Source organism: Malaya genurostris, chromosome 3, assembly GCF_030247185.1.
Source record: "Malaya genurostris strain Urasoe2022 chromosome 3, Malgen_1.1, whole genome shotgun sequence".
Taxonomy (NCBI): Eukaryota; Metazoa; Arthropoda; class Insecta; order Diptera; family Culicidae; genus Malaya; species Malaya genurostris.
Window position 1 is genome coordinate 259294888 of NC_080572.1, and position 20962 is coordinate 259315849.

The following is a 20962-nucleotide window of genomic DNA, read 5'->3' on the forward strand; positions in this document are numbered from 1 at the left end:
CCAAACTCAAGGAAAAATTATCAATAATTTAGAGAAATTCCATTTGAATTCGAAGATCGATTTATTGCGCAAAATTTCAATTGACTCATATTTTTCATGAGCATTCTTCATAACCAAAACGAACAATATCCATGGTCATTTTTCGAGATATAGAGTTTGTAGAATAAAATTTCAACTATGCCGAATTATGATATAGCTATAATTTAATAATAAAACCTCTATATCTTGAAAAAGGTAACTTTGAAAAAAGCTTTTTGAAAATATTTGAAAAAACTTGGGGGATTGGGAATCGAACCCAGGTGGAATTCGTGAAAGGCATCGACTTACGTATCACGCCATACCATCTTAGGTTGCTGTCAGAGTGAAAGCGTAACGCGAAGCGTCGATGCAAAGTGAACGCGATGCGATAACAGTACATTTTATTGAATCGCTTCGATTCGCACCGCGTTCCGCGCTCACACTGACATCAACCTTAAGGTTTATGTCAGAGAGAACGCGATTTGCGAAGCGTCTTGATGTGATGCATTTTTACCGCATCACGCTCATTCTGACAGGTTTGTTTGATCAAATGTAACAAGCTCGCACGCTCGTCTTGACGCTTCGCTTTTCGCGTTCATTCTGACGGTACCATAAAAAATATTTTCCAGTAAGGTGTAATTTATATTATAATGGATAAATATTTCTTATGGTACCGTCAGAATGAACGCGAAAAGCGAAGCGTCAAGACGAGCGTGCGAGCTTGTTACATTTGATCAAACAAACCTGTCAGAATGAGCGTGATGCGGTAAAAATGCATCGCATCAAGACGCTTCGCAAATCGCGTTCTCTCTGACATAAACCTTAAGGTTGATGTCAGTGTGAGCGCGGAACGCGGTGCGAATCGAAGCGATTCAATAAAATGTACTGTTATCTTACAGAACGGGAAAGTAGTTTCAAAATTGTGTTTTTTCTTTCATTTGCCCTTTCAGTCATTTGCAGTTTTCAGTGAAAAACCTATAGTATTCAGTGTCGATATTCAACCAAAGCTGTGAGAATTGAAAACGACAGGAAAAGGTTTTACAATAAGTTTTAACTGTTGGTGCTCGAATTTGTAGTAGTTTTGGTTTCCAAAGAAGTTCTGGGATGTAATTACTTCGATTTGCCATATTTTAGTCACTTTTTATAGCCAAGCGTCACATATTTTCAATACACCGATTCAAGAATGAAAATTTCATTTCTGCTGTTGCTACCTGAAGACGTTAGTTTGGTTTCGTCTTGTCATAGAGGAAAGAGTGACGTTGGCAATTATGCTCTCTCATTTTTTCGATGAGAAACTAAAATGCTTCGTCTCTCTTCGTTTGTTCTGGTGTCGGTCATTAGCGAATGAGACAGTAAAACATTGAAAATGAGACTGCTGAAATGGTTTCTTTCATTGAGAATGTGTGACAATTTTAAGCTCTGGTGATGATGTTAAAATCTTAGTACTATGGTATAAGTAAATAAAAAGAGATCCGTAACAAATTCGACTCTCCAACATGGTACAATAACTTAAAACAAAGTTCTTCTAAGAAAATCAGCATTTTGCTAGAATAAATTCAAAAACATCCTGAATACCGAAAAATCAGAGTTTTTAGTAAACTTTATGTTAAAACCACTGTATTTCGGAAACGTTAGCATTTGGCCAAAGTTCAATTTCAATATAAAATTTTTTTCAATAATTTTCAAAAATCTACCTGTTTTTGAAATACCATCACTTTTCTGTCAATAAATAATACATTATAAAACTATAAAATTCAATTATAAACTGCGACATACACAAAAAAATACCTTTTTTGCTAGAATCGATTATCATTTTCATTTTCAAAGTAAAATAACAGTTTTTTACAGTGTATTATATTTTCGTGAAGCTCAAATAGCTACCAAAAACAATGCCAAAGAATTCAAATCATTCGAGCCAATTTCATAGGAATTTTTTTCTTTAGTCCATGTCAGAATTGAAGCTAGAATCAAAACGTTGAACTGATGATACAAATTGTTCCTTTCTGATCATGAAGTATACCTATTCATTATTTGAGCAAAAATTAAAAAATACAATAAATTAATTTAAGGAAAAAACCGTAATTTCGGAGAAATCAACCCAACGCGAAGTACCGTTAGGTTGATGTCAGAGTGAGCGCGGTACGCGGACCGAAGCGAAGCGATTCAATGCGATGTTCTATTTTAGCATCGCATTCACTCTGACAGGTTTGCTTTGATCGCAAACCATCCGGTAAGCTTTGGGTAAATGTTAGTTGTTATAAATATTGCTAGCGATATGGAATCAACAGAATAGAACAAAACAGGACATTCACATCATAAAAAACCGTCTTTTGTTGCAATTTTAAATGATTATTTATTTTGTAATGCTGAAAAGGATGCTTAGAAATTAGTTTGTTTCTTTCTTTGTGTCTCGAAAGTAGAAAAATATTTTTTTAGGAACGAATGATAAACATGAACATGGAAAAATTCTCAGAAATCAACCCAACTAAACAGAGTCCCCACACATGCTCACCATGTTACGGCCACTGTATGGTTCAATTCTCACTCTCGCCCAGTGTGTCACCCTCCAGCAAGCGACTGTCATTGTCGAACAAAATCAATGAATTAGAAGTCTAGAAATATTAACTACTGGAATCTAATCGTTTGAAGACAGCTAAAAAGTTATCCGAAGGTAAACATTTAATTAGTTGATAATTATTACAACAAGTTTATGATTCCAATATAAGGAAAGAATATCTGCTCAAGTCAAATAAAATGTCGTTATTTTCAATACATAAGTAAATAGCATAACAAGAACTACAGCATGGCACTTCAAAGTTTAGCGATTTACTATTCGGCAAGCTTCTGGATGCGGAATGAAGTATCGTTCGTTAATTAAATTGAACACGGAACGACCGAAATTAGCTCTGCGCCTAATTCGTATTACTGTTTTTGAATTAGTTGATTTTAACAACAAAATTTCCAAAATAACTATAAAATTAGTTAAAATTGAGAATTTACTTTGCTGAAAAATACTCTTATATTTCAATCCAGTACGAAATTCTCATTGACAACAAATTTTGTTATTAAAATCAGAAAATTTGTTTCTATTTATCTATCACCATAATTACTGAAGGACAGGACAAAGAAAACAAAAATGAAATTGGTTTTATTAACAAGTTTATTAGCTAAAAACTCATGAGAAGTGTCAAACCAAAACAATCCATTAAAAAGCTAAAAAAGAAAGTCTTGTTGAAACTGCTTGCAAATTGTTTAGATGTTTTTCGCATGTGCTACGATATATCCATATATAAATTTCTAAACCGATATGTAAAAATGACGTAAACTGTTAGTGGAAAGTGTATTTGTTCAGAATTTGTGCGCATTTAAAGCGAATGTGCGTAATAATGTTTTTACGGGGAACAGTGAAGTGAGTTTCGAATATTGCACTCTAATTGTATATGTCAAATGATGTTTTTTGTATCTTCCAACCTTCTGGGCTACGCTGTCCGGTGTACTACTTGTATTCGGTTTTTGTTTTCCGAGTGCTCAAAGTTTTCAGTGAGATAGTCAATTTCGTGAAGTCGAATGAAGAAAACAGCAATTGAGAAGAAAAATTTTCAAAAAGAAGTTTATGTTTCGCTTATGTCTTTTTCTGCAATAAAAAAATCGCATTTATACCTGCCAATATAGAAAAGATAATCGTGACTGAATTTTTTTTCGGTAGTCGTGTGCCATCTAGTGGCTAGTAGTCATTACGGTGTTAACGTTTTTTCGGTGACAGAGCGCCATATAGCTGCAGAAACTAATTCAACCATTTATGTTGTTTGAAAACAACGTTTTATTTCTCTAATTCAACAAAAAAATTAGTTGAATGGATATGAAGCGTGCCTTAGCTAAGAAATGACAGCACGTTTAATTGGTGAATTCAACTAAAAAAAATAGTCATTTCAACAAATATTTTATTATTTTTAAGGGAATTAGAATTAAAAAATCTAAACTAGCAAAAGTAAGATTTTTTAGTTGTCTCAAAAAATAACTAACTAAAATCAGAAAATCAACTAATTTTTTCGCCAAAATGCTGTTTTCGGTCTTTCCGTGAAATATTGATGACATCGCGCCCACTGACTTCACTTAAAGCAACAGCAAGAAAAACAACTTCTTAAAACGCAATACATCTCTCGTTATCATTCATTTTCAAGAGATTTTCCGAACACCGCTGATCAAAATGATACCAATTTCGGGGCGGGTCAAGGTTGGTCGCCGGTACGTGACTGCGAGACCTCGGACACTTTGCTTGCTTCCCTCGCACGCAGTATTCTCGGTTCATTGGAGCCGCTATCAAACGTGACACTCTAAAAGCATTTTCCGTTCCAGCGATCACAATATTTCATAATTTCCACTCACCTTGAAAAGCCGCTTCGACCGAAACATCCCCCTCGGTGCACTTGGCCGCACAGATGATCACGAACAGTGAAAATCCGAAAAGCCACATTTTTGCACTGGTTGGTTTATAGCCTGAGCACGTTGTTCTTCGCTGTACGATGAGAGCAAAAATTATAAACCGAAACTTCGTTGCCTGCAGCAGCCGCAACACCGTCCGAACAAAAAAAAACTCGTTTGCCTCCTTTTTTAAGCGTATTAAAACACACACTTACTCACATTAATTAGAAAAGGCGTTCTACTGAGACATTTCTTGATCTAAAAACAATTCAACACAATCAAGGGATTCGCGATGGGATGCTTTTTGCTAGTGCAAAATCTACTGTTGTTTATTCTTCATTATTATAATTTATTCATGACCGTTTCGCTTCACCGGAATGCTTTCAAGGCTTTCTATTATTTACCCGAGCAGTGGCAGGTTTCCCCACGGCCACCGGGAAGTGTTACTTTGCTTATGGTGTTCGCCGATTCAATTCTGCTGAGTAATATTATTACACAATTTTTAATGTCTGCTTGAAAAAAAACCTTTTTAATAAAGTCAGCACAACCGTGCAACGAGAAATTCAAATGATGTTTATTTAACACAACACGTTTCTCCGCTACGAACCATGCACACACATACACGGTACAGCAAGCTCCAGTTCTCATAAAACTCCTGATGGTGACGCGGGTTCCCTCCAGTGGCTTGGCAGAGAACACGGGGTAATCACGGAAACGGCCGGTGAACTGAAAATGAAGACACAAACGGTTGAAACATTTTAATTAGGTGGAACAAGTGGCATTGCGGAATAATGTTGTCATTCAGTAGATGGCTTGAATGTATACAACTTAAAAAATTAATTGAATGTGATTTCTGGTTCGGCTGAATTGATTAGATTCTGATTAGGGTTTGGCTACTTCATAAAGACCTATCCAGAGTAAACAGACATCTTAATGAAAATAGCATTGAAAATTTTATTTGATAAAATTAATTAAACCTAAGAAGGTTGCGTACCTAGAAAAATTTTCAAGCTGGACCAAACTTGATTTGCCGTCCCCATCGTTGGTTTAATGAGCAAAAAAAAGAAAGTTTACTCAAATTCATCTCTCTGAGTCTCCAAGGATTGATTTTCCACCCCAAAGAAACGTTGCGCCCGGGGCGAATGCTTTTTTTGCCCCTCTTTTCCTTCACTATACTTTATAATCAACAATGTGTACGTTATTGCACTCACAATACTTTACAATCAATAATTTTTTCAACGTAATCTGACAAATAGCGGTTTCCGTTGATTATAAAAAAAGAAGTCACTAATGTTAACGACATAGAAAAACTAACATAACAACAGCTCAAACTCGAACTAGGAAGCTCAATATCAATCAATCAAATCATTGATCTAACTAAATTTAGTAGGTTATCGGTAAAAATTTGCTACTGTGCTACATAAAACAAATTTGCTTAACACCTAACTTTTTTAGCAACATCGAGAAATACGAGATCAACTATCTTATATACTCTGAAACACAGTTCCATATAGTGAAATAGAGCAATTGCCATGTCAACGTTATCAACTCAACTGCTCAAAATAATCAATTGTGATTGGCATATCAATCAAAAACAGAAAACTCACTCTACGAGATACTATTCAAAGAGTGTTCCAATCAAAAAGAGGTCAACATCAACTTTCCGCAATCGGGCAAGAGAAATAACGCCCCAAAACTTTGCTCGCGCATCACAATAATCCAAACTACTCGCAGGCCAAAACACTCAGAACGAGCTGGACTCCGAATGTTACATTACAAGAAGGTGGTGACTCTCAATCGTGACTATGAGCAAAACAAGTCGGTTATAGTAAGATTACTTTGTCAGTATCTTAAGCCCACGAAGATACTGACCAAGTTTGTCTGGTGCGGGGTTGCCAAAAACTTATCTCATATAGAAGGCAATCTGTTCCTGCGGCATTAAAAGTGACATTTACATCACGACCAAGACCATCACCCAAGAAATTTATATACATCAGACCCAGCAAAATCGCCTGTTGACTTTGCTCGAGCATTTTCAATTCTGTTTTTGTTGAATAAGCTTCATTTTTACGAAACCAGCAACGGAAATACACAATCTTCAAATTGTCTTTTTCAACACTCATCTAACATCAAACCATAACCGGAAGTCGAATCGAAATAAAATTAAATAACAAGTTTAGGGATCATAAAGGTAATCATCTATGAGGAAATTGCATGTTTCAACACATTTCTACCTTTCTCATATAGAGAAGCTATGCAAACACTGTGAAACCCAACTATTCAACCGAGGCCCGGAGGGCTGAATGTCATATACTATTCGATTCAGCTCGACGAACTGAGCAAATGTTTGTATGTGTGACGAATATTGTCACTCAATTGTCTCGAAGATGGCTGAACCGATTTTCACGAACTCATGATACACAAAAAGGAACGTCTTACGGTCCCATACAAAGTTCCTAATTTCCGGTTCTGGAACAGCAGGGTGATATGCACAGATAAATGAAAATAATATCACTCAAGCTCAAATGAACAAGTCTGATAGTCCCCTAAAAAAATCCAAGTCCGAGTTCAGGTTCTTACATTGCAAAGTAAGCTTTCAAGATTTTAAGTCGTAATAATAAAGTAGCTTCCAAGTTGTGCTCGAAACTCTTCCAATTTGTAGCAATTTAAAGTTTGTAGCCATACGGAGTGTTTTAGTTATACTGGATCTGTCATTTATTTCAAACCGTCATTTAAGGGGGGGGGGGGGGGGTGGGTGTCTAGATGATGAAAAAATCATCATTTTTGAGAATTTTTTTTTCAGAATTATCGTGCAACAAAATAAATTCGAATGTTTTGCATGATAAAAACCATCATTCGAACAACATTTTGTGATTTTATCCTGAAAAAATATTGAGAAATAAGCCGGTGAAGAGGTATTTTTGAGAACGCTTCCTTAAAAACCTGATTTGCGGTGTCCAATGTATCTCAGCACAGACTAATCAGAAGTCAACAAATCAAAGCAGCATAGATAGAGTAGAAATTTCTCTAGGCCCCAACTGTAAACTGTTTAAAGTTGTGATTAAGATTCCTTTATTTCTATCAGTTCGTTAACTCATATATCCTATGCTCTCCTAGCCTAGCTAAATAGTTTTTTACAATTGGGATTACTGAGAATCTGGGAGGAGGAGTTAGAACGCGCAGTGTAAATCGGGTTTAACCAATGGGACTCGTTGTATCGTGTCGGCTGTTGTATATCTTGTGATTAAGAGAGGAAATAAGCTTCTTGATGAGAGTGAGCGGGTGTAATACGGAGAGGAGAGGGCGATAGCATGTTGGGTTATTCTCGTGAGTATCGGTTTGAGTTAGTGTGTGCTCCTGAGTTACTGATATTCTAGGTCGTGCTGGCTGGTATTCAATTGTGGACATCAGGGACGTCAAGAAGATGGAAGTGACACAGTCGGTTATGTTTATTTTGTGTGTTCTGCCTTTTTGATGACATAACGTTTTGAAACTTGTTGCTTCCTTGTTTCTGCAGTCGAATTTTATGACCACGGTGTTTCTTTCTCTGGGTCAGCGGAAAGTGCAAGTGTTGATATTTTAGTTGCCTTCATGTAGGTAATGTATTTATTTTATGTAGGTTTCAAGGTTTTCGTGGAATGGTGCTTTTACGGGATTTTGTCAAGTGCGTGTGGTCTGGGGTGTGTGAAAGATTTAGTCTTGAATATTCATATTACATGGTCTGGAATGTGTGAGGAGATTTAGTGTTAAAGGCTCATATTACACAACGTTTCTGTTTGATTTTTTTTTTGATTTTGTGAATTTTTGGAGGTTTTCAAAGTACGATTTTTCACAAAAAATCTTCCATTTTGTAGATGTAAAATCTCCCTAAAGTAACAAACAACTAAAAGGTAAACGTTGGAGTTTGGTTTTTTAAATGTACAGAGCGTGTACAAAACTTGAAAAAAATTGGTGCAGTAGTTTTTGAATGACGAGGGACACGGACTTTCGAAACCTGCTTTTGAGAAAAACACGTTTAAAGTTTTTTATCTATAAACTCAATGGAAACAATTCATTACTCAAGGAAGCTCGTAGGGTCTATCATTTAAAAAAAAAACACATTTCTTCTTTTATAATTTGTTATAATGAAACATTTCAAGAATGTTTTGTCAAGTTTTTAGGTCGATCGAAGCAGAAATCTTGGACCTGTGCGCCGAGCTCTTACTTCTTCGTAGAATGAGATAGCCATAGATAAAGGTCCATAACTTCCAGAGTTTCGTTCCAATAAGCTTGAAAATTTCACAGTATATTCTTGAAATGTTCTACTATAAGAAAATATAAAGAAAACAATAAATGATTTCTCTAAAGTGTTAGACACTACCCGTCCCTTAAATCGAAGGTGCTGAAAATTTGAAGATTTTTTTTTTAAATTGGGCTTAAAACTGTTCCAGTTTGTAGTTCATATTATCTGATGGTTTACTGATCCGAACTTCGCTATACCAATATTCAGTTCTCGGTTCCGGAGATTCCGCAAATAATACTTATTTTGTCAAAAATGGTCGAATCGTTTTTCACTAACCTAAATTCAAATGCAGTATTTAAATGTAGTAGTATTATGAAAAACAAAACAAGGATGATCTTTGAATCTTGAATAAAATTTTCTATTAAGCTAGCTAGCTTTTTCATTCTGAAAATGTTTTTTTTTTTATATTAGAATGTATTAAATGTTTCAACAAAATTTTCTTCTATGTTAACCAGGTTCAAAGTTCATTCAAAACCGTTACAAAAATAAAAATTTCCTGACTTTTTTCAAACCACTGTATCTCGAGCGAGAACGGTAGCATATAGCAAAATTTTGATTAACATCTTTATTATAGAAAATTTAGTGTTATTTCATTAAATTTTGTAAAAAACATGAAAAATCACATGTTTTTAAAATATTTATATTATTTCGAAAATAAGTAACTTTTTCAAATACTATTTCTCCATTATGTAAGTTTAACAATATTTATTTTTTTTTTGACTTAAACTACAACATATCAAAAAATGAAAAAAATTAAAAAAACATTTTTCATATATATTTGAATTCTAAGCGTAATTTTTAAAATAAAAGCTAAAAACATTTTTTGCCTTTCTCATATAGAAAGGTTTTACCTTTTTTTATATATATAAAAAATAGGTATAGAATTCGCTCAAACTTTCGAAAAATTTTCTGAGGCCCGGAGGGCCGAATGTCATATACCAATCGATTCAGCTCGACGAACTGAGCAAATGTCTGTGTGTGTGTGTGTGTATGTGTGTGTGTCTGTATGTGTGTTGTCAACTAAGAGGTCGAGATCTCAGAGATGGCTGGACCGATTTTGATCAAACTAGTCGCAAATGAAAGGTCTTCCCGTCACCCAAAACGCTATTGAATGGTTTTGAGATCGGATGTTTACTTTTTGAGTTATACGAAGTTTTATGTCAAAATTTTCAGTTTTTTGACAGTATCTGTCACATTTGACCTTGAAAACAGAATATGTTTCCAGACTTAGATTTCGCTCAGTAATACCTATCCAACAAGCCATAGATTGTTAAAATCCGTTCATTTTTAACGGAGATATCGATATTTTTGTGTAAGCCTTATTCCAGTAGAAGGAATTTTGAGCGCTGTATGAAAAAGTAATGCTTGGGAACAACGTAAACACGATTTTTTATACTGTTACATATAATTGTTCCTAAGTACCAAAAAGACTGTGTACAGCATTCTTTTTTATGACAATTTGCCTCGGACCAATTTTAGCATGGTTCATTTTTGGCAACATAATCTTTCGAATATGGCATATGTAAACCAGATGATACCAGCATTATCGAGTTGGAAGTAATTCCATAATTATATAATTATTTAAACTATTTACAGCAATAAATGCTTGAAGAACATGACTTCCATATACCATACGAGTCAGTTCGTCGAGATCAGCAAATGCGTGTGTGACAAATAATTTCACTCAATTTTCTCGGAGATGGTTAAACCGTTTTCTACAAACTCAGATTCATATGAAAAGTCGTATACTCCAAAACAAAATTCCTGAATTACGTTTGGATCCGACTTCTGATTGCGGAACCACAGGATGATATGTGAAACGAAATTAAAATAATGCAATTAATTTTTCTCGTAGATGGCTGAACCGATCTAAGATTCAAATGAAATCTAAGAATAATCTATGATTCGAATGAGAGGTCTTAAAATCCTATAAAACCTCTTACTTTTTAGTCAGATCCGACTTCTGGTTTAGAAAATGCAGGGTGATTAGTATAAAAATGTCCATTTCACATAAATTAATCAGGTTTATCGGGTTTGCAGATTTGGATAGTCGATTACCAAATAAATTTATTTCTGTTTGAGCGGTATTCGTTTTTGGATTCGGAATGTACCCCCAAATTTTAATTCGCACTACAATTTCTCAAAGATGTCTACACACTCCTCAGGTGAATTTAACTGATTTCGGCTACACCGATTTTAGAATTCCGGTTCCAGTATCGAATCGATTCTCAAAGCTCAATCATTTTCTCAAAAAAGACCAAATCGAACTTCAAAAACAAATATTACAGGACTTAAGGTCCCATACAAAATCGGTGAATTTTATCCGATTCTGGAATTACAGATGATGAGTTTATAAATTTCATGTAAATTGTTTGGCGTAATAATTTATGGCCATTCGAATCATTTTGGGCTATGCTAATTCCTGAATACCGGCTCTGGAAGTACCATAGATAATGACGAAAAACTCTAAAGTGGAACTTACTTCGACATCTCATGGAATGTTCAATCGATTGTAACACGTTAAGATTGAAATTCGATACGATTTGCAGTTTCGACATTACAGGATAATGAGTGATTAAAATCTCAATTTGCCGTTTAAAACGACGATAATTAAAATAATGTCATGAGAACTAAAACACCTAAGAATATCCATGCAAAAACACATGCGTATTGATAAAAAAAGGTATCATCTCACTGCTAGGTGGATTAATAACGTTTTTTTACATAGTCCTTATAAATACCTAAAACATTGCAGAAGATACCAAAACCATCGGACCTACCGTTTCTGGGATATATATTATTGAAAATTTTTGAATGATTTTTCTTTAAGCCCTTCGCGAAAGTAAGGCTAAAGTTAAAATGGCAAACTTCTGTGCGAATTGTTTCGTTTGGCTATAAATAACGCTTTTACAAAAATTGAACCAAATCAAAATATGCAAAAATAAAATTAAAAAAAAATCTGTCATTTGTGGTGGAATTGCTCTAACATTTTTCTCTTTTTGCACATCGGATAGACTTTTGATTCCGGATAAAATTCTACGACTAAAACTAAAGGAAGCTCTATTGGAATTCAGGTTTATGAAAATCGTTCCAGCCATCTCCAATAAAATCGAGTGCACATTTGCGAAACATACATACAGGCATTAATGGACCCTCAATTACAACAGTTCCCAGCACCTGTTGAATATGTTAGTTAGGCAAAGAAATAAATAGATACACAAACGCTTTAACGATCTTAACTGAAACGTTGCTAACAATAAACTGTCAAAGCTAGGATTCGATCAGTAGCGCGACATGTGTCGACAAGTTAAGCCCGTATGCGAGAGAGTTGTGCTGTGGTACGTTCCGCGCGTGCGGGTCGAGATTTAAACATTCACTGCTCTGAAAGTATTAATCTTACCACTCTGATATTTTGCCAAGATTGAGTTGAACCACTAAGGCTTCTTTTTTCAATAGAAAAAAAATTGGCCCAAGATAGAATTTTTTTTATTTGTTTATTATTTTTAACTTTTTTCATAATATTAACATTAAAGGTTGTTATATGGATTTTTTTTTTTATTTGAAAGGTAAGGAAAAGACGCACATTTCATGTCTTGGACGAAGTTTTGTATCTTTATTAGATTTTACAGTATCCACGTATCATATCGAAATAAAAAAATACGTGCGTGTTCTTTATCGAAAAAAATAGTTCGAGGAAAAATAAAAATTTGGATGGCTGATTTTGCGTGGAATGCCCCCTAAATAGTTTTCAAGTAATTTAGAGATAACCTTACGTATTTATTTCAGACCGCAATTGCTTAAGTCCTTTTTTCAGTTGATACAAAATACTTGATTAAACCTTCAAGTTGGTTTTGCTCGAACCGCTAAACTTGGGGTTAAAGTATTTTGGTTGCAATTCTATCAAGTGTTGTCCGGTTGGCATTTTCGAACACATCCCACTACTTCTGCCTTACTATTAGGGGTACTTTATCGTACCCATGAACAACAAAATTACTTCGGATTTCCGGCTATTCCGATAGAATGGAAATTAGTTACATCGTAATAGCGTTAGTTAAATGCAGGCCAAACTCGAGACTGGCTTTTCGTGGAACGATTCGGTTTTACCAACTCTGACTTTGCGGAATTATTTGCACTCGTTCCATAAAACTAACAGTTCTTAATCAAGCGGAACATCGTTCCCATAACAGCAAAAGCTGAATTATAATGTGTTGTTGTCGGAATTGTTCAGGTTGAGTAGTTTTAAAAGCCCATGTTAAAGTTTATTTATTATTCAGTCATAGACGGAAGAAAAAAATAGCTTTATTTAATAAATAATGCTATGGTCCCACACAAACTCACAGACGCACAAACAGGAAACTTTCTCATATGTGACCTTATGAACCGGATGGATAAGTGAAAGCAAAAGCAAACAAATAGCATCGGATTAAGTCACCGAACTGTGCTGGGTTTCATCCGAACGACTAGCTGTCGCCTGCGGTGGAATAGATCCTTTGACTCCACGATTTATAAGAGGCAATAACATCCTAATCCGGCCAATATTACATTCAAGTTCCTAAAGAGCCTTCCGAACAAATGTAGTTTAACCGCAACCACAACCCCGGTAAACAGTCGACCACACCACCCTGTATGTTTTGTTGACTGCTGGGGAAAATATCGCACAATATTTCACTTTAGGCATACAAGTTTCTCCGGCTGTGATGAGAACGTTAACTAAGCCGGATTAATACCTGATGCCGTTAGAATTAATGGGCACATCCGTTTCGTGCCTAATATACTCTTCCAATCAAATTTTCAAAGTACACTAAATCACTTTCATCTATGAACGAATTGAACTACTGAACACCTGTTCGGAGACGCGATTCGGCGAAGAGTACACAATTATGCGTCGTTGAAAGCAATGCTGCTTGATCCTTTTGTACGACGTGGCGAAATGTATCCAAATCATTCATTCATCGTGTGGTTTCTCCATTGCATCCATTGCATAAGGACCCACCTACGGACTAAGAACTCCCTCAGTTTTTCAACCGGATTTAGGAACGAAATTTAAAACGCCAGCCCAACAGGAGAACAAACACATTCATCATACTACTCAATCCCCACACAACACAGTCGTCTAATTGTCGGCTAAGCACGACTATGACTACTGTATGTATGAACTGCACAAGTAAGTTTACCCGGTATACCCTCCGGACAATGCTGGCAGAAACTGTGGATGAGTGGATTCCATACACACAGAGGCACTCGGTTTGTTCTACGCTTTGGCAATGCCGTTCCCGACAAGCGTAGAAATTTATCATCCTGAATCGTCAGCTGGAGCTCGAAGCTACAGCAAAGACGAAAGGGAGGGACCCAGAAGGGATAGGGATAGGGATAGTCGGCGGTGTAAAGTTTCCGCTTGCAAGCGAGGAAGAATTTTGGCTCAGACAACCCGGGCGGATTCGGATGGTAGTCAAATAGAGGAAATGCCTTTCAATGGCAATGTTTCCGCTTTCATCATTACTTTGGCTCGTTTAGGTCGTACTTTGCCGAGCTGAGTATACAAACCGACCGGCAGGAATTGTTGCCAGTATAAAGCCATCACTGAGAGCCTATACAGGAAAGAAAATTGTCAATCGTGACATCCATGAGCATGTACTTTTTTCGATGCAAAGGATTTGTTCTTGCCAGGGGGGGGGGGGGGTTTGCACAATCGAGCTTGGCTTTATCGTAACATTTGTGATTTATCTCCAACACCAGCCAAGGGACTATAAATTAGAAAATGATAATCGAAACGAAATGTTTTCGGATCATCCCATCTATTTTGTGTACAGTTTACAGCAATTTTCAAACTCATCCCAATGCATTCGACCTAAACAACCGAAACGAAATCGATCAAAAGTTCGTGTTAACAAATGCCATGAATAAAAACCTTTATTATATTGTTTATAATCTCATAAATATTAATGTGATATTTTTCAAAAACCATTTCATTGAATCTTGAATAAAAGCAGGAAAGTTTGTACGGGAGTAAACTAGCATTGAAACAAATTGAATGAAAATTGAAACACTTTAATTCACAATTATTTTTTTTTGTTTCGATTATGGAGGTTTTAACCTTAAGGTCATTCGCCTGTTCGAACCAGAAAAATTTTCTGACCCTATGTGCGGGGTTGGGAATCGAACCCGAGTGGGCTGCGTAAAAGGGCATAGACTTACCCATCACGCTATATTCGTCCCTAAGCACAATTATTTATCCCAAGTAGCAAATGTAACTTATTGAAATTTCAAGATGTTCTCCAATTGTTTCAGAATTGTTATTTATATCAGATATGGTCGGAGAGATTTTTAAATATGTTAAAATTGGTTGTGCAACTTATCACTGTTAAGTTTCACAATACTACCGAAAAAATCAAAATGCAAAAAAAGTTGTGCAAGATTTATTTGTTTGAAATCAACGCAAAACTGGCAGGCATGAACATATTATCACAAAAGTTACAGAAATACAGCATTACATACGCAATGAGAAAAAAATTCATCAGATCACTTAATAATAATCAGATAATTTGTATTCGGTGTTCATCTCGGGAAAAAAATAAACAGTCCTGACATCACTTTTTAAAGATATTGAAAGTGAAGTTAAGTTCACAATTGTTACTCTCATAGTTAGATATTACCGCTTAAGCAACTTGTTTTCGCAAATCCAGCACTTGAGCTAAAATAATACATACAGTGCGTCTTACAAAAGTCGTTGTTTAATTCAACTGGAAGATTTAAACTGATAAAAAAAAAACAAACCGTAGAGCATTTCTTTCCGAACTATGTTAACATGTTAATGTTTCCTGTTATTTAGAGAAAAAAATCAGTCATTACGTTGCGTGAACCATTTTCTATTCAACTCACTGTTACCATCGATGCCATATTGGAAAATATTCAAGAATAATTCATTTCGAGATTTTTCAGGATCAATAAACCGCTTCGCAAATCGCATTCACTCTGATAGGTTTGCTTTGATTAAATCTGTATAAAATGTTCAAACCGACGAATGTAACAATGAGAGATTCTCTTTGTTTACTTTCTCTTTCGATTATTGCGAAATATTCCTGCTTTTTTCGGTAATTTCTTTAGTACAGATTAAAAGATGATAGCTTCAGTTATCATTATCGGTAAATAATAGGAGAGTAAATAAATAAATAATTAATTAGAAGTGATAAGTAAATAAATAAATAAATGATTGGAGAGAGAAGGATTGCTAAGAGTACCATAATAATCGAAAGAGAAAGTAAACAAAGAGAATCTACCATTGTTACATTCGTCGTTTTCAATATTTTATACATAAATGTAAGGTTACTGTCAGAGTGTAAGCGTCTCGCGTAGCGTAAAGACGCGCGTACGAGCTAGTTCCCTTAGGTTGCTGTCAAAGTGTAAGCGTCACGAGAAGCGTCGATGCGCGCGTGCGAGCTAGTTGCACTTGATCAAAGCAAACCATTGCATTGAACCGCTTGGCTTTGCATCGCGTTCCGCGCTCACTCTGGCATTCACCTAAGATTAATGTCAGAGTAAGCGCGGAACGCGATGCGAAGCGAAGCGGTTTAATGCGATGTACTGTTTTTGTATCGCATTTACTCTGACAGGTTTGCTTTGATCAAATGCAACTAGCTCGCACGCGCGCATCGACGCTTCTCGTGACGCTTTCACTTTGCCAGCAACCTAAGGGTACGGTCAGAGTGAGCGCGGAACGCGAAACAAAAAAAAAATGAGTCCATGAAGAGAACGGTTCTTTGAAGTACCAAAGCCACTTTTGTCGCGCTTTGAAGAGGAAAATGGCATCACCATCTTAAATGGATTCTCCCAAGCACTCGATAAATAATATCGAAAGTGTTTAAGCCATCACAAAGAATTTGGGAAGTTTTGGTGTTCTCTTCCAACCAATTGTTTTGGAACCTTCGTCGAAATGCATGCCTCGGAGGTTGAGGAAGGTCTTGTTACCGATGTCGTACCAGAGCCTCTAAATGACTACTACCTGTTGTTATTTGTTTATTTGTTTATTTGTTTATTTGTTTATTTGTTTATTTGTTTATTTGTTTATTTGTTTATTTGTTTATTTGTTTATTTGTTTATTTGTTTATTTGTTTATTTGTTTATTTGTTTATTTGTTTATTTGTTTATTTGTTTATTTGTTTATTTGTTTATTTGTTTATTTGTTTATTTGTTTATTTGTTTATTTGTTTATTTGTTTATTTGTTTATTTGTTTATTTGTTTATTTGTTTATTTGTTTATTTGTTTATTTGTTTATTTGTTTATTTGTTTATTTGTTTATTTGTTTATTTGTTTATTTGTTTATTTGTTTATTTGTTTATTTGTTTATTTGTTTATTTGTTTATTTGTTTATTTGTTTATTTGTTTATTTGTTTATTTGTTTATTTGTTTATTTGTTTATTTGTTTATTTGTTTATTTGTTTATTTGTTTATTTGTTTATTTGTTTATTTGTTTATTTGTTTATTTGTTTATTTGTTTATTTGTTTATTTGTTTATTTGTTTATTTGTTTATTTGTTTATTTGTTTATTTGTTTATTTGTTTATTTGTTTATTTGTTTATTTGTTTATTTGTTTATTTGTTTATTTGTTTATTTGTTTATTTGTTTATTTGTTTATTTGTTTATTTGTTTATTTGTTTATTTGTTTATTTGTTTATTTGTTTATTTGTTTATTTGTTTATTTGTTTATTTGTTTATTTGTTTATTTGTTTATTTGTTTATTTGTTTATTTGTTTATTTGTTTATTTGTTTATTTGTTTATTTGTTTATTTGTTTATTTGTTTATTTGTTTATTTGTTTATTTGTTTATTTGTTTATTTGTTTATTTGTTTATTTGTTTATTTGTTTATTTGTTTATTTGTTTATTTGTTTATTTGTTTATTTGTTTATTTGTTTATTTGTTTATTTGTTTATTTGTTTATTTGTTTATTTGTTTATTTGTTTATTTGTTTATTTGTTTATTTGTTTATTTGTTTATTTGTTTATTTGTTTATTTGTTTATTTGTTTATTTGTTTATTTGTTTATTTGTTTATTTGTTTATTTGTTTATTTGTTTATTTGTTTATTTGTTTATTTGTTTATTTGTTTATTTGTTTATTTGTTTATTTGTTTATTTGTTTATTTGTTTATTTGTTTATTTGTTTATTTGTTTATTTGTTTATTTGTTTATTTGTTTATTTGTTTATTTGTTTATTTGTTTATTTGTTTATTTGTTTATTTGTTTATTTGTTTATTTGTTTATTTGTTTATTTGTTTATTTGTTTATTTGTTTATTTGTTTATTTGTTTATTTGTTTATTTGTTTATTTGTTTATTTGTTTATTTGTTTATTTGTTTATTTGTTTATTTGTTTATTTGTTTATTTGTTTATTTGTTTATTTGTTTATTTGTTTATTTGTTTATTTGTTTATTTGTTTATTTGTTTATTTGTTTATTTGTTTATTTGTTTATTTGTTTATTTGTTTATTTGTTTATTTGTTTATTTGTTTATTTGTTTATTTGTTTATTTGTTTATTTGTTTATTTGTTTATTTGTTTATTTGTTTATTTGTTTATTTGTTTATTTGTTTATTTGTTTATTTGTTTATTTGTTTATTTGTTTATTTGTTTATTTGTTTATTTGTTTATTTGTTTATTTGTTTATTTGTTTATTTGTTTATTTGTTTATTTGTTTATTTGTTTATTTGTTTATTTGTTTATTTGTTTATTTGTTTATTTGTTTATTTGTTTATTTGTTTATTTGTTTTTTTGTTTATTTGTTTATTTGTTTATTTGTTTATTTGTTTATTTGTTTATTTGTTTATTTGTTTATTTGTTTATTTGTTTATTTGTTTATTTGTTTATTTGTTTATTTGTTTATTTGTTTATTTGTTTATTTGTTTATTTGTTTATTTGTTTATTTGTTTATTTTTTTTATTTGTTTATTTGTTTATTTGTTTATTTGTTTATTTGTTTATTTGTTTATTTGTTTATTTGTTTATTTGTTTATTTGTTTATTTGTTTATTTGTTTATTTGTTTATTTGTTTATTTGGAGCAGGGAAAAGCCCACTGGAGCTGAGCATCATCAAATTTTAGCTCTCTCTCCAGCCGGCATAAAACCTCTCATCTTTTGTACCAACAGATTATAATTATCCAAATGATACATTTCCTTAAATTACATTGGTTACTACTAAACACAGCACCATTCTTATATCTAATACTAATACTAATACTAATACAATACTAATAGCTAGTGAGACAAAAATCTTAGAAACAAATTCTTTATGTTGTTATGAGTTAAGTGAAAATCGAAAGCATTTGAGCAACGATTAAATAGACGGCACATACTAACGAAAGGCTCGTTGTGACCGTAATTGGTTCTAGCGGAAGGAAGACGGAGAAAAGTATGAGTTCGAAGAACACGACGGCGAATATTGAAGTCTAGTGAGCGTAGGAGTTCAGAACAATCGATTCGAGATTGAAGCAGATCTGCGACGAAAGTTGCCTTAAACACGTCTCTACGAACAGACAATAGATCGAGACCTATGAGCTTGCAACGGTCTGAGTAAGTCGGAAGATTTAGAGGATCTCTCCAAGGAAGTTTGCGAAGCGCGAAACGAATGAATTCATGTTGGATGGCTTCTATACGCTGAATATCATTTTAATAATAAGGTGACCAAACAACAGCTGCGTATTCGAGTGTAGAACGAACCAGAGCACAATATAGCGCTTTTAGGCAATGTATATTCTCGAAGCATCTCGTAACACGAAAAATAAATCCGAGTAACTTAGAAGCTTTGTTGATTGTGTAATCCACATGCTGCTTGAAGTTCATTTTTGAATCCAGGATAACTCCTAAGTCTTTAACGAACGATTCTCTTTTAAGAACGGTTTGTGAAATAGAGTAGTCGAATTTTACCACTGAGTGTTTTCGTGTGAACGACATAATTGAACATTTCGAGGCGTTTATAGTCATTCTATTTACTCTGCACCAATTTGTAAAGATGTCTAATTGTGACTGCAGAAATATAGCATCATTGGTAGTTTTGATTAGATGGAAGAGTTTGAAATCGTCAGCAAAGGATAATTTCCTGCATTTCAGCAAAGTATTGAAGTCATTCAAGTAGAGCAAAAATATGAATGGTCCTAGATGACTACCCCGTGGAACTCCGGAGCTGACTGCAAACGGTGATGTAAAGCAGTCACCAATTTTCACTGACATTTTGCGCCCTATTAGGTATGAGCTAAGCCAGCTCAGAAAAGAACCATTAAAACCAAGTCTACTTAGTTTGGAAATGGTAATCTGATGATTTATCTTATCAAAAGCCGCAGAGAAATCGGTGTATATGGCATCTACTTGTAGACGTGCTTGTAAGGATTGAATGATAAACGAAGTATATGATACAAGATTTGTAGATGTAGATCGTTTCGGCATAAAACCGTGTTGGCTCTTGGATATATAATTTGAGCAGTTATGCGTAATAAAGTGCAAGACAATCCGTTCGAATAATTTCGATACTGCACATAACGCCGCTATTCCTCGGTAATTGGAAATTTCGTCTCTGCGTCCTTTTTTAAAAACTGGGAAGATGTATGATTCTTTCCATAAGTCGGGGAAAATTCCTTCTCTTAAAGAGTTGTTAAATAATATCGATAATGGAACTAGCAGACTGCTAGAACATTTTTTCAGTAAAACAGATGGAATGCAATCTGGACCCACACTGAAAGATGATTTCAGCTTAGAACATGCTTTGCTCACTACAGCCGTCGTAATGTTGGGATGAGGACCTATGGGAGTAAGCAGAGGAACGTTACGGTTATAGTCGATTACTGTCGCTAAGAACAGAATTAGCCCACTTAGACAAAACCATGCGCATTTCCTACGCATCGTAGTACTTTCGGTAATTAGATCCCTTTTCATTCCGAGCAAAGTGCAAATGAAGGGTGATTTTTTAAGAGGTATAAGATTTGATTTAAAACGAAACATTTGAGAAAATTAATGAAATCTTTATTGGAAACAATAGGAAGATCAATATATATTTTAATGTTTGAAGATGATTTCATGCAAATGTTGGCCGCGGTTCCGCTTTGAATGGCCCATGCACAAGATTAAATTTCAAATCTCATCCAAGTCAGTCGATAAAACAAAACCACTTACGTTCGGGACGGAAGAAACCAAGTACAATATTGTGTAGTGAACAATAGAACGATCTCGAAATAAGTGAACCAAACGAAAAAAGCTACCGC

General features: G+C 33.7%; 1 protein-coding gene across 3 annotated transcripts in view; it reads right to left on the reverse strand.

The window, feature by feature from the left end:
• The window catches only part of LOC131436607 (uncharacterized), a 593756-nt gene that overhangs the window by 537982 nt on the left and 34812 nt on the right, over positions 1-20962 (reverse strand). For all 3 annotated transcript variants that reach the window (XM_058605425.1, XM_058605424.1, XM_058605423.1), the window contains exon 2: positions 4405-5166. In XM_058605425.1, coding sequence (XP_058461408.1) covers positions 4405-4492 — 88 coding nt within the window. In that variant the 5' untranslated portion in view covers positions 4493-5166. The remainder of the gene's footprint in view (positions 1-4404; positions 5167-20962) is intronic.